A 13,075-nucleotide genomic window follows, 5' to 3' on the forward strand; every position below is an offset into this window, starting at 1 on the left:
CATAGACACTAGCGCCAGAGTTCCCTCTAGTAAGTATTGTAGGAAACTCCATGGTCTTTAACACGCATCGAAATCGATGTACACAGGTGTCTTGCACGTTGCCACCCACAGAAATGGAAGTAATTGAACGTTAGCTGTTAAGCTACCACAGCGTGCTCTTTGCTCATTACCATTTTCATTTTTTTTTTGCTGCTAGAACAGTGTTTAGTGTGTGCATAGGAGCAGAGCCAGGAAGCCTGCACACTGTCTCCCCCTACTCTACGTTTCCTTGTCCCGATTACCACAAATGCAGCAGTAAATAGATCGAACACGTTTAAATAATGACATTTGTGTCTCCAGATAAAGAGAACTACATTTCAAAGCAAAGCTTTTCTCTACCTTTCCCCCCACTTTGTGGGTGGCTGCAGTCTTGCAAAGCATTCTGGTGTCGGATGTAGTGGAAAGCAAGGAAAGCTGTTAGGGTAGCAAATAGCATATGCAATTGCAAATGTCGACTACAACATGAACAAGCCGTTGTCATGCCAATTTCGTATTTTTGTTCCACTGTAGCTATTCCTTCATTGCCATGTAGTCATTCTGTCATTATTATAGTCGTACTGTCATGGTCATTCCATTTTAGTCATTGTGTTGTCATCACATTGTCACTTCGTAGTCAAGATTCAGATCCATGTGCTTATGACGAGTGAAAATCTGTCCAACCCAGTCACTTGCTTTAAACTGGCAGCCGATCACTTAACAAAAACAGTGTACTTTGTAACCAACAATCAAAGCTTTGTTAAAAGTTTGCGGGGCCTGCATGTTTACTCGAATTAAGCCAGCATGACTGGGAAGAATGGGTAAGTTTGTATGAATGCGATCAACAATGAATAGAATCTAAAAAGTACACAGTTGCCAGTTCAGTCGCATTTTCTGCCACTGAGGGAGTTCGTATGACTCAAGTCTGCCACGTTTTATTTCAATGCAAAATAAAGAGAAAATTGTTTGGAACAATGCAGCAAAGTGTCCTTGACAAATTGTACAAGTAGAAAGGGAAAAAAAACAACAGGAAAGCATACGAAACAGTTTCCTTGCTTGGTCACATAGCTTCAGTGGCTGTTGCCTTGACATGGTACGCATTACCGGTATCGCAATACGAATCTCCAGCATGCCGTGGGATAGATAACCCACAGCACAGATGACGGAGGCACAGTTTGAAAAAGTGTGGGAACAAAGCAGTGCTGGAACAAGGCTAGCCGAGATGGTGTAGCTTCGGTAATGCACTACTTGTTAAAAATAACATGCGAAAATCTGAATTGTTTGCTATGAGCATACCCAGCACCAAGTCAGAAGTACTATACAGTGTACTTCGAACCATGCCAGTTGACTGAGGGGCTGGAACAGTTGCTTACAGAATATGGATTTTACAACCATCTCACCTCTCATATAGGTACTTTCAACTCCACCCTGCCAACGAAAAAGTAACCGGGAGGGGGAGAAACCCCCTACAAATCTTCAAGTTGCACCATTTCAGCTTAGACAGAAGGCAATAATGCCTGTACTTACCCAAGCATACCGGAAAGTCATTTCCTGAAAAGGGACAACCATTAAAGCAATTGTGGCTGTAAATTTTTCCATTAAGTCCCACACCAACACCTTCCACATGCCTATTGTACCAAGTAGTGCATTACAGAAATCATGCACAAGCAAATCCTAAGCACTGTTCAGTATTGTGCCTGAAAGCAGAACAAATGGACAGCTTGCCCGAAGTTGACGCTGCAGTTCAAGGGTGTATTTTACATTACTTTACAACGTGCTTTTAAAACTGCAGCAACGTAAAAGAACACAGTTGATAATAAGGTCTCTGAAATGCCGTGTAGCATGTAAGCTTGTTTCATTCAGATAGGGTTTAAGGCCCACTGAATGGTATTGTGGAGGAAAAAAAGAGATGACCTCTTTGTTTGAGAGCACAAATTAATGTGAATGCACGCCATAATGCAGCGCTTGTGTTATATACGTATGCTGTACTTTGAGCCAACCTGGGCATTACTGCAAATGCTACTGAATGCTGGTCAGTGGTTCAAAACAGCTGCTAAATACCTGCGACAGCATTCCTTCTTTCCCAAGATTTACGCAGCTCGGACAGTTATGCCAGGTTAGCTCTAACATGACATACATAGAAGACCCACAGCAATGCAGCTTGGCACCGATCAGAGTGAGGGCTTCACTCAAAAGCATTTTTTGTAGGAACTATGCGACCAACCGATTAAAAGAGGTGCTTTATGAATGGATGGCAACGAAATTCGAGAATAAATGACACCGAAACCCTCCCAATAAAACTGCTGCAACGCTCCCGAGATGCCAGGCAAAACTTTTCGCTACCACGTCACGTTCACACCATCAATCAACCCAAGAAGGGTACAATGCAGGAACACGTGGCAAGCTAAACCTCTGAAGTCTTGAAAACAGTCACTAGACTACACTCCTTGGCAGCGAAGAACTCAACACGAGGCAACAAACATCTGTCAACATCAACAAACTTTGCGGGCGGGAGTATCTTGGTATGGTTCAGAAAAAGTTTGTGGGATAAATATGTGCAAAACATTGTCTCAACAAGGAAAGCAGTTTATAATACAGATCAACCCTCTTTCTTCTTTTCAGCTACCAGCCGAGAAACAAAGGACGGTTAAGTGACGGCAGTTGGAACAGTTGGGTGTATTCATCTAAGAGCTCAGGTTCAGCTTTTGACGACCAGAAAGACTGGAACGAAATTTCAGTCTCTTGTCCCCTTTTGTATCCCCTCTGCAAAGTGAATAGCAAAAAAACAACATTCCCTACAAGGGGTTAAAGACAATGAACATCTTAATGTACTGAAAGCTGATAATGATGAGATGCCACAACTAATCCCTTAGAAAAGAAACAGTGAAAGATTTAGCTAAGTCTTTGAAGTTAGTAGGCATACGTCACGGGAGGTGCAAGCTTACAGAAACTATGCAACAAGAAGCAAAAGGATTTGTTTGCATTAACCCCCCTGCCCCCCTCGTTAACATGGCCAGATAAATCAACCTCAATTATGAATGCCCCCCTCCCCTCAAGGAAAAGAAACAAAAGAACAGGTGCATACACAAACAGCTGTTTCATTGCAAAATTGCAAAATAGCTCGGCAATTTAGACTCTCAGCAGGCAACTGCAGTGGTGCGAAATACCCAATATCAAACACATTATGCACATACAATGGCGAGAGTGGTACAAAAGGCAAGAAAATGTGTAAGTAGCTCCAGTGACAAGTTTGGTGTTTGACATCAACACAACCTTTTGTTTGTCTTACGATGTAAAAGAAGACTCCTTAATCAGCGTTCAAGCTTTATACATAGAAGGTAGAAAAGTGGCGCTACGCCTGCGATTCATTAATCGAGAAACGGCTTGTCCTACGTGAGAATCAAGGGCTAATATGGGAGCACTGGATTAAGAAAAAAAAAAAGGCTTTATAGCACCCCATCTAACTGTTCTCTAGAGGAAAAAGAAATCCCGCAACAAGGATTCATAGTTTATTGTGTTGCATTTGCGTTCTGTGTTGTTCAGCATAGCTTCACTAGGATGTAATCTACTCTGGATCCTGCACACCGAAGCCCACAAGATGCCTGCCTGCTGTCCCCTGCCTAATACACATACAAACCATAGGCATAGAATCACAGAAATCTTGTGAATGCCCAAAAATTGCAAACAAAAGCTGCTGCCATTTTATTTCAATGCTTTTTTTTTCTGCCCCTTCCACTTCGTAGCTATTTGCTACACCTCAACGACACGCTGCTGCTTGCAGCACTGTCCAGAACCTGCCTGGCTTAAAAGTACAGCGCAGCTTTACACTGCATGGAAGGAAGACTAAAAGTCGTTATTTCGAAAGTGTGAGCCGAAAGCAACGGATAAATGCCCAACAAAACTGAAAGCAAGAGGAGACCAAGCCAGTGACGGCGACTTGCGGTGGGCGTAGCTTATCGGCTCCCGTCGTAAAACCATGCTTCCACAGCAAGCGCACAACACTGCTAGGAAAGCGGCACATAGAAATGAACGGGACACAATACAATGTCACAGCAGTACTTTTGCCTAAAAGGTAAAACGAGGCAATTTAGCAAGATGGGTAGAAAAAAAGCAAATACTCTTGAAAGGTTGCCAACAACGGAAGCGAGAATGAGGCTCTGTCCTGTGAAAGGGCCCACTTGTTCACTTCCGTGGTTTTCCTCAAAAGGCTGGACTAGAGAGTAAAAGTTGCGCTGAACCTGCCATACTAATAGAAGGTTCAGTCCAAGTCGGCCCTCACGGTTTCAGTCTATGTAAATTTACGTCCAACGCTCCCAAACTCTTGACGGTGCTGCAAGAATCCAGAAGTGGCTCGAGTAAACGGGGTTGAGAATACGGAAGGTAGAGCTGGACACTGGCGCAGCAGTCAAATGGAAGTTATGGGAACATGTTTCATCCCTCCTTCACTTGCTTTCCAATGTTAAACCAGTACGCGAAACAGGAGGAGCTCACTCCATAGATAAAAAGACTTGTCTTATTCCCTCACCAAAAGCATCTTGTCCTCGTTGCAGATGAGTTCTCTAATTGCAAGGCTCTTGCTCATTGTGGAGTCCTGTCTTAGAGGTCTCTGGAACTACGATGCAATGCCAGAAATATTCAGAATATTGGCGAACCATGTATGCACTCTCTTCTCTTTGTGACAGGGAAGAAGCTTGCATGCACGTTTGAGAAAATTTGAAACAACGTGGAGCCTACTTCGGATACACTTTGGACATGACGTCACCCAACATCAACATCACATTGCCAATTTCAAACAAAACTGTCTTCATCCTCTCACCATTGAAAGCAGGCATGCATTTGTGCTCTTACCACTGAATGGTAAGCACTTCAAAGATGACGAGCCATGCCCTAATTGCCAGGTGTAAATGAACGTGCTCATGGCTGATGATGCCCTGCTGTTCACTGGTCTACCACCACCTTACTTTGGATTCCATTATAGGCCTCTACAAGACTTCTAAGTGTGCCCTGAACAGAACCCTGTGTCCGTCATTTCAACTGCTATCCAGAGATGTACCTTGGGCCGTACAAACCAGACACTGTCATGATGCATTAAGTTGCGCACTTCTTCACAGAATTCAATGCGTGGGGAGACTGGTAAATATCCACTTCGTATGGTACAGAGGGTGAACAGTGTGGTGCAACGTCGCACGCCAACCATTTTGCAACAGATTGCTCGCTATCCCGTCATTTCAAAGAGCACATTTGTGCCATAGCAATGGAGTTTGAAAGGAAATACCCAATCTACTACCTCCTATTAAAAAATGCTGTACGTCAATTAGCAGGTCCTGCAGTAATCGAAGTAAATGTTTGTTGATGCAAGGAGGTCAGATGCTCACTACTGCTACCGAATAGGATGCCTTATGACTACATTCAGCACTGCTCCAGAGTCCCTTTGACACTCTTCCAATGGAGCATGCTCCTTCAACGAACACCTCAACTATAACTGTGCGCACACCTCAAAACAACAACTTGAGGTTCAAGCACTGAGATGGAGGAGAGAGAGGTGGCAGCATTGTGCACTTGCGGAAGAGCATGTTGTGTACGTCCCACGTGCAACACCGGGGAAGAAGGACAATTGGGAGGGGGAGAACACGGTGAGGCCCGAGAGGAGTCGTGCCTAGTTGGATGCCGTCTCAAGGCGCAGCTCTTCGAAGGAGGACGTGGTGCTGCTGCGAGAGCCACGCTCGTGGTCGCTTTCCTCGGTGTTTCCGTTGCCGCCATTGCCATTGCTCGACGCCGGTTGGCTCGTGGGCGGCGACGGTGGCTCTTCCTCCTCTTCGTCCTCGTCCTCGCCGTCCTCAGCACGTTCTTCTTCGGAGGCGGTAGTGGTGCCGGGGTCCGAGGTGGCACCCTCTTCGGGGTCCTCGGTAGCTTCCTCGACGTAGAACTCGTCTTGCTTCGAAAGTGGGCAGACAAACAGCACGCGCTCGTCCTCATAGATCTCCATCATAGGCCGTGCACACAGCAGCTTCTCCTGCACGGCAATGATTACAAGCAACAAGTCAAGATGGGCATTGACATTCTTACTTCTTGGATTCTTTCACCTCTTCATTCTCTTTTCTTTACAATGGAGGTGCAATCCATATCAAATCTCAATGCAACACAATGTCTACCTGAGCACTGAACTTAGTTTGAAAGAAATGATCAATGATTATGAAATAAAAGTTGCCTTGTGTGTATCTCGTTTGAGTATGGAACACGTACTTGACATTGTTTAATACCAGTGGTCTGTACAACTTCAATGAAAGTAGACATGCTGCAATACAGCACGAGCGGAAGCCACCGCCAGGAACAGCCAGCCATGACAGTGCTCAAACATAGCATCAACTGTTGCTACATTCAAGCATGGCTGTGAGAGTAAAATAACCAATGGTGGTAGTAATTCCAAAGTGTGCGAGAACTTTTATACAATTCCACCGTCTCTGATCCACCTGCTGTCAGAATGACATACACCTGCAAAGAATCCTTTTTCTTACTTCTATAAAAATAGGTAGCTACTGAATGCACACTAATGGTCACTGATCATTGATACGGTTGTGGAACAACAACACAGAATATGCAATTTGCCAGGAGCTATGAAAGTTATTGACCTCTCACATGAAATGACATCAATGCCATTGTTTAAAATCAATGCCATTGTTTCAATAATAAATAGTGAAAACTATGAGCTATAATCGATAAAACATTGTTATATTCACTTTAAATGGCAACGTAGATTCTTTGATTACTGTTGTTAGAGTTAGCATCACGACACGAGAATTGCTACAGTGCAAAACATTTGCATCTGTTATCGGAATTTTGAATTCCAAGTCTCATGCATTTACGTGGCCTCAATACAGATGGCAGTACTGTCGTGCAGTGCTTTATTTTTCTGCTGCACAAAGTGCATTGGGATAGACCAGGTGTGTGCTAAAAATATGAAACAAGCATATACTAGGGAAGTGTTAATAGCAGCTAATTGCCTCCGCAACTAAAGCAACAGCCCCGCTCATGCACTCAGCAATGCTTTCCGAACGTGGGTCACCGGTCATCTGGCTCATGGTGTCAGTCAGGAGCCTATTGGTGCAGACTTGTGTGCATCCACCTTTGAGGAGCAAATGCAGCGGAAGTTGCATCCAACAATAGTACGCTCTTCTGTAGTCCCGTACTGTGGCACCATGGGAGGCTGTAAAGAGAAAGTACTGTGACATTCCTTACTCACCTTGATGTACTCTCTGAGCTTAGGGTAGACTCGGGCCATGGCAATCATCACAGAGACTGAGCCACGGAACGGGAACACAGTGGTTACAGCATGATCCACAGCCGGGAAGCTGGCCGTCTTAAAGCCCTCAGCTTCCAGCTGCTCCTTCACCTCTTTGGTGGCCGGCCGGTCGGTGTCGTTCAGCACCACACCCACGAGGTAGCGCAGGCGCGGCACGTCCACCTGGAAGTGTCGAGCCCTTTATAGGACGCACTCTACCATCATCGTCAGCCTGACTTGGCCACTACAGGGCAAAGGCCTCTCCCATGTTCTGCCAATCAACCCGGTCCTGTGCTTGTGTCGGCCACGTTATATCCGCAAACTTCTGAATCTCACCTGCGCACCTAACTTTCTGTCTCCCTCCCGCACGTTTGCCTTCTCTTGAAATCCAGGTGTAACTCTTAAAGGGCCCCTAAATCACCCAGAGGTTCAGATTTAGTTGTGGGGTTGCAGTTGTGCACGAGTCTACAACGCACACGTAGCGGTGATAATTTTTCGAAACAGTGCTGTAATAGCGGAGTTACACGTGTTTGACGATACGAAAGGCTCCCTCACTTATTTCCCTCTTTCCTTCGCTATGCTGCATTTGTTAGCTCGTCTCTCCTCCTGGCAGAGTACTCCTCCTCGCCATGCGAGGAGGAAGAGCAGCAAGCGTGCGTACTTGCAAGTGGACAAACAGGCGTTGCAGAAGACGAGCAGACATGTTGACGTCACGGCGAACGCTGAGGGGATGAAGGACGCCGAAAGGCACGGAGAGTAGAAGGGATTGTTTCTTGGAATTTTGGGGGCACCCACGGGGCTCGTAGCGATGTCACGTTTGGCATTGTTGATCGTGGTGGCATTCTGAACTCTATGTGCGCGTTTATTTGAAACGTTAAAAATATTATCGCAGGTGGTTTGGGGCCCTCTAATGACCAGCAGTTATCTTGCCTATGCGATACATGCCATGCGCATGCCCACTACTTCTTGATTTTGACTAAGATGTCCTTAACACCCGTTTGTTCCCAGACTCCGTCTGCTCTCTTCTTGTCCCTTAATGTTACAACTATCATTTTCCTTTCCATTTCTCCCTGTGTCGTCCTCAATTTAAGTTGAACACTCTTTGTAAGCCTCCAGGTTTCGGCTCCAAGGTACCTACCGGTAAGATGCAGCAGTTATGTACTTTCCTCATAAAGGGATACTAAAGAGCAAAATGTTTTTTCTCATATTAGTAGAGTACTCTTTCACGATACCAAAAACACCACGCTTGCTACGAGAAGATGCTTAGTAAACGAGAAAACGCGCCAGAACAAAATGTGCGTGGCGACGCCACCTCGAAGTTTCCGCATCATTCACCGTGACGTCACATGTTTTGACGGCGCCTACTAGGGACTACGTAGTTCCTAAATGGTAAAAATGAAGTGCATTGACCTCTGAGGAGGCCATAGACTTATTATACCAAGTTCGGGGTAATTTTGTCGAGCCAATGGCGCCAAAATACGATAAATACACTTTGAAACCCGCGACGTCATGCGGGGAGATTTCGGCGTAAAATTTAAAAATTAAAATTTGGACTTGATTTTCTGCTATATTAATAAACGTATGACGGCGAAATTAACGACATTAGAGTTGTCAGACCACAATTGATCAATATAAACCAGTTCATTGTTTCTCTTTAGTGTCCCTTTAAGGGATAGTGGTAAACTACCATTCATGCACTCTATATGCCCTCATCACATGGGAGAGTAAACAATTAAGTAGTGAAAGGCACAATGCAAGTAGTGAAACAAAGCATGAAGCTTGAGATTCCATATAACAGTATAGTAATCTTTGAAAGCACAGTTGGCTGGTGAAACGCAAATGAAGCACTTTCAAAACACTTCTTTTTTTATTTTAACAGCAAAGAAGCTGCAAGTAAGAGATCATGCACACATGGGATGCTTTATAAGTTTAAAGCACAATCTTGTTTACAGCGCATTGTGGAGATGCTGTGAGCTCTGGACTTTTATACAATGTCTAGAGCTCACAGCGAATCCAACACAAACTCTTAGATGAGAAGTTGTTGGAGCCGGAAAGTTGCTGGAGTCAATGTTTCAACAAGGGCACTTGGTCTTTGCTTGCTTTGTCAATGAACACAAGTACCCTTGTTAGAACACTGGCTCCAGTGACATTCCTTTCTTGATGACTTCTCATCACTTCAAGCTTTCATCTCCCTTGAACATTTGTGTTGCTTGGACGACAGATTTCTACCCAGTAGTCACAAAAATGGGTATTTCTGAGACATTTTCCCAACGACTAGTTTAATGACTGAATGTGTAGAACTGCCACGAAGCCACAAGCAGGCAATTAAAGGGGCAACATTGAAGTACTACAAATTAATTCTGGTCAACTAGGGTTTTTTTTTAACATGCACACTTAGCACGTTAAACAAGTGCCTTGTGCTTTTCAATTCAGTTTTTATCAATATGTAGCCGAGCTGACGCTTGAAATTGAACCTTGGCCTAGCGACCAACAGCAGAACTCCTTCTCCATTCTCAGTCAGATTAAATATTTGAAACACACACACACACACACACACACACACACACACACACACACACACACACACACACACACACACACACACACACACACACACACACACACACACACACACACAAAAGCGCACATGCAATAACAGGGATGAAAGCAAAGACAATACTACAGAACTATGAAGCTGTCTTCGCCTATGTTCTTGTTCTTGTGTGCATGCCGTTTTCTTTTCGGCGTGATGCAAAAACAAGCCGAAATCTGTACGCATTAGAAATAGTTTGATACGACAGGGCTTTCTTTAGTTAAGCTTATGTGACAAAACGGTTGCAACACAGGTGTACGCGTTGTGTACAAAGAGGCATTGAACATAAGATGAGAAGAAGAAAGAAAACATTATGCACATATGTCTGAACATTTTGTGTAACCTGTAAGACATCACAATAGAGTAATATTGAGGCATGCTTTAGTAACATAACATGGTCAGCTTTCAATGTTTGATGACAATGTCTAGAAAAGCTACATTTTACACACGCAGCCAATTCACACAAAATATGCCACTTGTTTGCAGTGGCTATTAAAAAGTATCTGGAGGAACAATTAATATATGGTAATGCAGTTATTTACAAACACATAAAATAAAATGTCCGCTGTGCAATTTACACAAGTTTCAGTTACCTCCATGACAGTAACTTTTTTCTCTTTAGCACCTAGCCTGTTCACACTCTGTTCACAATCTGTTCACACTGTCTTCCTAAATATTAAAAGAATATGCAAAGTATTAAAACCTGGCTAGTACGTAATAACATTGCTGCAAGAAGTCTGCTCTCTGTAGAGATACAAAACAATAACATGGAAAACGAAGATTAACATTAAATAACACTTTTCATCGATGAAATAATGCTACAATGGAGCTAATGGTTATCAGTACATGGAAATATATGAAGTTTCAGTTCTAAATATATATGCAAGTTCTTGATAGCTGTAAGGCTTGAAATAATATCAGATAGCATGACAGGAAAACAGCAATTTCTTGGCACACAAGAAAAGTACGCTTGATAAATTATAAAAAAGCAATTCCAGCTGCTTTGCGAATGAAATCGTGCATGGCTGACCTTGCATCACGGTTGGCATTATTTTGCTGTCTTTCCAAAATTCATAGCTACAATGTAGGTGGTGACAGCTACTGAATCATGTTATTTTAATTTCTTTTCTAGCATGCGTCCACGAGCTATTTGTCTGAACATAACTTCACGAAACCGTTGTCAGTTCTTGCATAAGCCTCCCTCGATATCTTGCACAAGATCTCCAAAACTGTTACGTAAACTTATCGGAATACCACGCAACTACTAAAAGCTAACAAATCTCAACCATAGCACACCCCGGTATTCACCCAAACATCTTTTTTTGCCGGGCTGTGTCAACAAACACTTTCTAATCAAAACATCGCGTGTTCCCAGCGTAATGCGCAACGCCCGCTGCGTCATAACTTGGACGATGTCAGCGCTTAGGCATTGAACATGTTGGGAAGTGTTTCGTGGCTTCGGCACATGCTGCGGATGGGATGACAGGTAGCGTGATGTAGCGACTGCATTGTCTGCCACGCAAGAGGCTGCATAATGTAGTACTTTTCTCGAGTAACGCCGCGAATACGGCTTGCTGTAAACAAACACCCCAGGTTGACCAAGGAAGTGTCGCCGAGTAGGGAAAGGGTCAGGTAAAAAGAGCGGGCGCCAATAGATGAGAGATTGCGTGCGCAAGTGTGCTGAGGGGGTTCGGAACGCCACATCTTTCCGCCATAAGCGGCGCATGACTCAACTCGAAATATACAAAAGACAACAAAAAACGACAGCAATGTCTTCATACGCCTCAGATAAGCGCGTTGATAAAGGAGTCTTCATACCTTAACGACGTGATATCAAACTGGCGTAGGGCAACAACGTTCGGTCTGAGGGGCGGTTGAAGGCGCCTGCCCTTACTTTCAAACGCGTTTTCGTTTCCAAACAAACACACCGCGCACACGGGCAGCGTAGCGAAAGTGACAGTCGTGACTCAGTGGGATGGGAAGGCGAAGACACGCAGGCAATAAAAGGAACGAGTTTGCCCGCTCAAATTGCCAACTTTCGGGGTTTACGACTGGCCGCGTCGCAGCAACAGCAGTGCGCGCGGGTGAACCAAGAACGCCGAAATAGCCACTTGGTTGCGCAGTCTTACCTCGCTCGGGTCGTCGTAGTAGACACCGATGCATTTTAGGGTGGGTGCGATGCTGTGAGCTTCGGTGAAGAGTGCGCCCGAATTTTTGTACGAGCCGCGGGAGAACTTGTACGCCACCTTCAACTCCTGGAAGGGCGGCTTCTCGGCCTTAATGTCTATCGGCGCGAACAGGCCACAGTAGCCGAGAAAGCCTAGGAGCGTCAACAAGAGTAGAATGAGCACAACGATGATGCCCAACAGCAACGCAACATCAGTCTCCATATTGAGCTGTGAGCAGACGGTGCTAGATGGTACCGGAAGTAATGCGCCGTTCGCTTCCGTCAGAGCAACGAAACGTCAATCGTCGCGTTCTCGTCGGCTTCACGCACAAGCGAGCGCTCACGACGAACAAACCTGGGAAATACTGAAGGCTACGCTCACGGCCGCGTCATTGCGGCGAGCTTCCAGGGCTTTTGGAAAGCTCTTCCTCGTGCCTGCAACTGTTGCTTTCTTCCGCAGCGCGCAAGTGATGCAAAAGACCTCAAAATATGAGGGAGGTTACTCGTGTGTAGAGATATGCGTTATAATATGCAAGCATAGGGGGCGCTAGCATACAGCCTACTTCAAGGAATAGTGTTGGCCAGATTTATCATAGCAAGCTAAACTTTCACATGCTTTCAGTTTTGAAATGTTTCAAACTCAAAACGGTACGACCGGTCGTGCTCTGCAAACAGGCAAGTGTATCATTATAATTCTGAGCATACCGCTTCTGGCGTTGCCTACCTCATTCTTCGTTTATTTGCTACAGTGAAGTGAACTAGAAGTCCCTTGTGGTTCTAGGTCGCTGGTTCGATTCTCGGCCACTGCTTCCGTATTTGAATGAGATCGACATACAAAAGCACCCGTGCAATGTGCACTAAAGCGTACGTTCAAGTGCCCCGGTTGGTCAAAATCAGTCAAAATGAATTTGGATCATGTTGTTGCACGGCTGCGTGCACCTTTTTCTTTTCTTTTTTTCTTTTCTGTAACGGCCGTCTATCAAAACGATTCGTTCTACTGTGACAGAACAGCTGACAGCTT

At 44.7% G+C, this 13,075-nt stretch overlaps 1 protein-coding gene across 1 annotated transcript; it reads right to left on the reverse strand.

Moving 5' to 3' along the window:
* Positions 1 to 934: 934 nt before the first annotated feature.
* On the reverse strand, positions 935 to 12,543 carry LOC119396229 (testis-expressed protein 264 homolog). Its single transcript, XM_037663350.2, has 3 exons — positions 12,017 to 12,543; positions 7,256 to 7,477; positions 935 to 6,028 (listed from the first exon to the last, which is right to left on the reverse strand). Exons 1-3 carry the CDS (start codon positions 12,275 to 12,277, stop codon positions 5,672 to 5,674), a joined length of 840 nt encoding a protein of 279 aa, XP_037519278.1. The 5' UTR covers positions 12,278 to 12,543; the 3' UTR covers positions 935 to 5,671.
* Between the last annotated feature and the right edge of the window lie 532 nt (positions 12,544 to 13,075).

This window comes from Rhipicephalus sanguineus, chromosome 6, assembly GCF_013339695.2.
Source record: "Rhipicephalus sanguineus isolate Rsan-2018 chromosome 6, BIME_Rsan_1.4, whole genome shotgun sequence".
Lineage (NCBI taxonomy): Eukaryota > Metazoa > Arthropoda > Arachnida > Ixodida > Ixodidae > Rhipicephalus > Rhipicephalus sanguineus.

Bases quoted from the DNA above. Each gene is read 5' to 3' on its own strand.
- LOC119396229 (XM_037663350.2), bottom strand. From the start codon at position 12,277: ATGGAGACTGATGTTGCGTTGCTGTTGGGCATCATCGTTGTGCTCATT. The intron at 7,478-12,016 runs GTAAGACTGCGC...CGACACTTCCAG, and splicing joins ACTACGACGACCCGAGCGAG to GTGGACGTGCCGCGCCTGCG. The intron at 6,029-7,255 runs GTGAGTAAGGAA...ATTGCCGTGCAG, and splicing joins AGCTCAGAGAGTACATCAAG to GAGAAGCTGCTGTGTGCACG.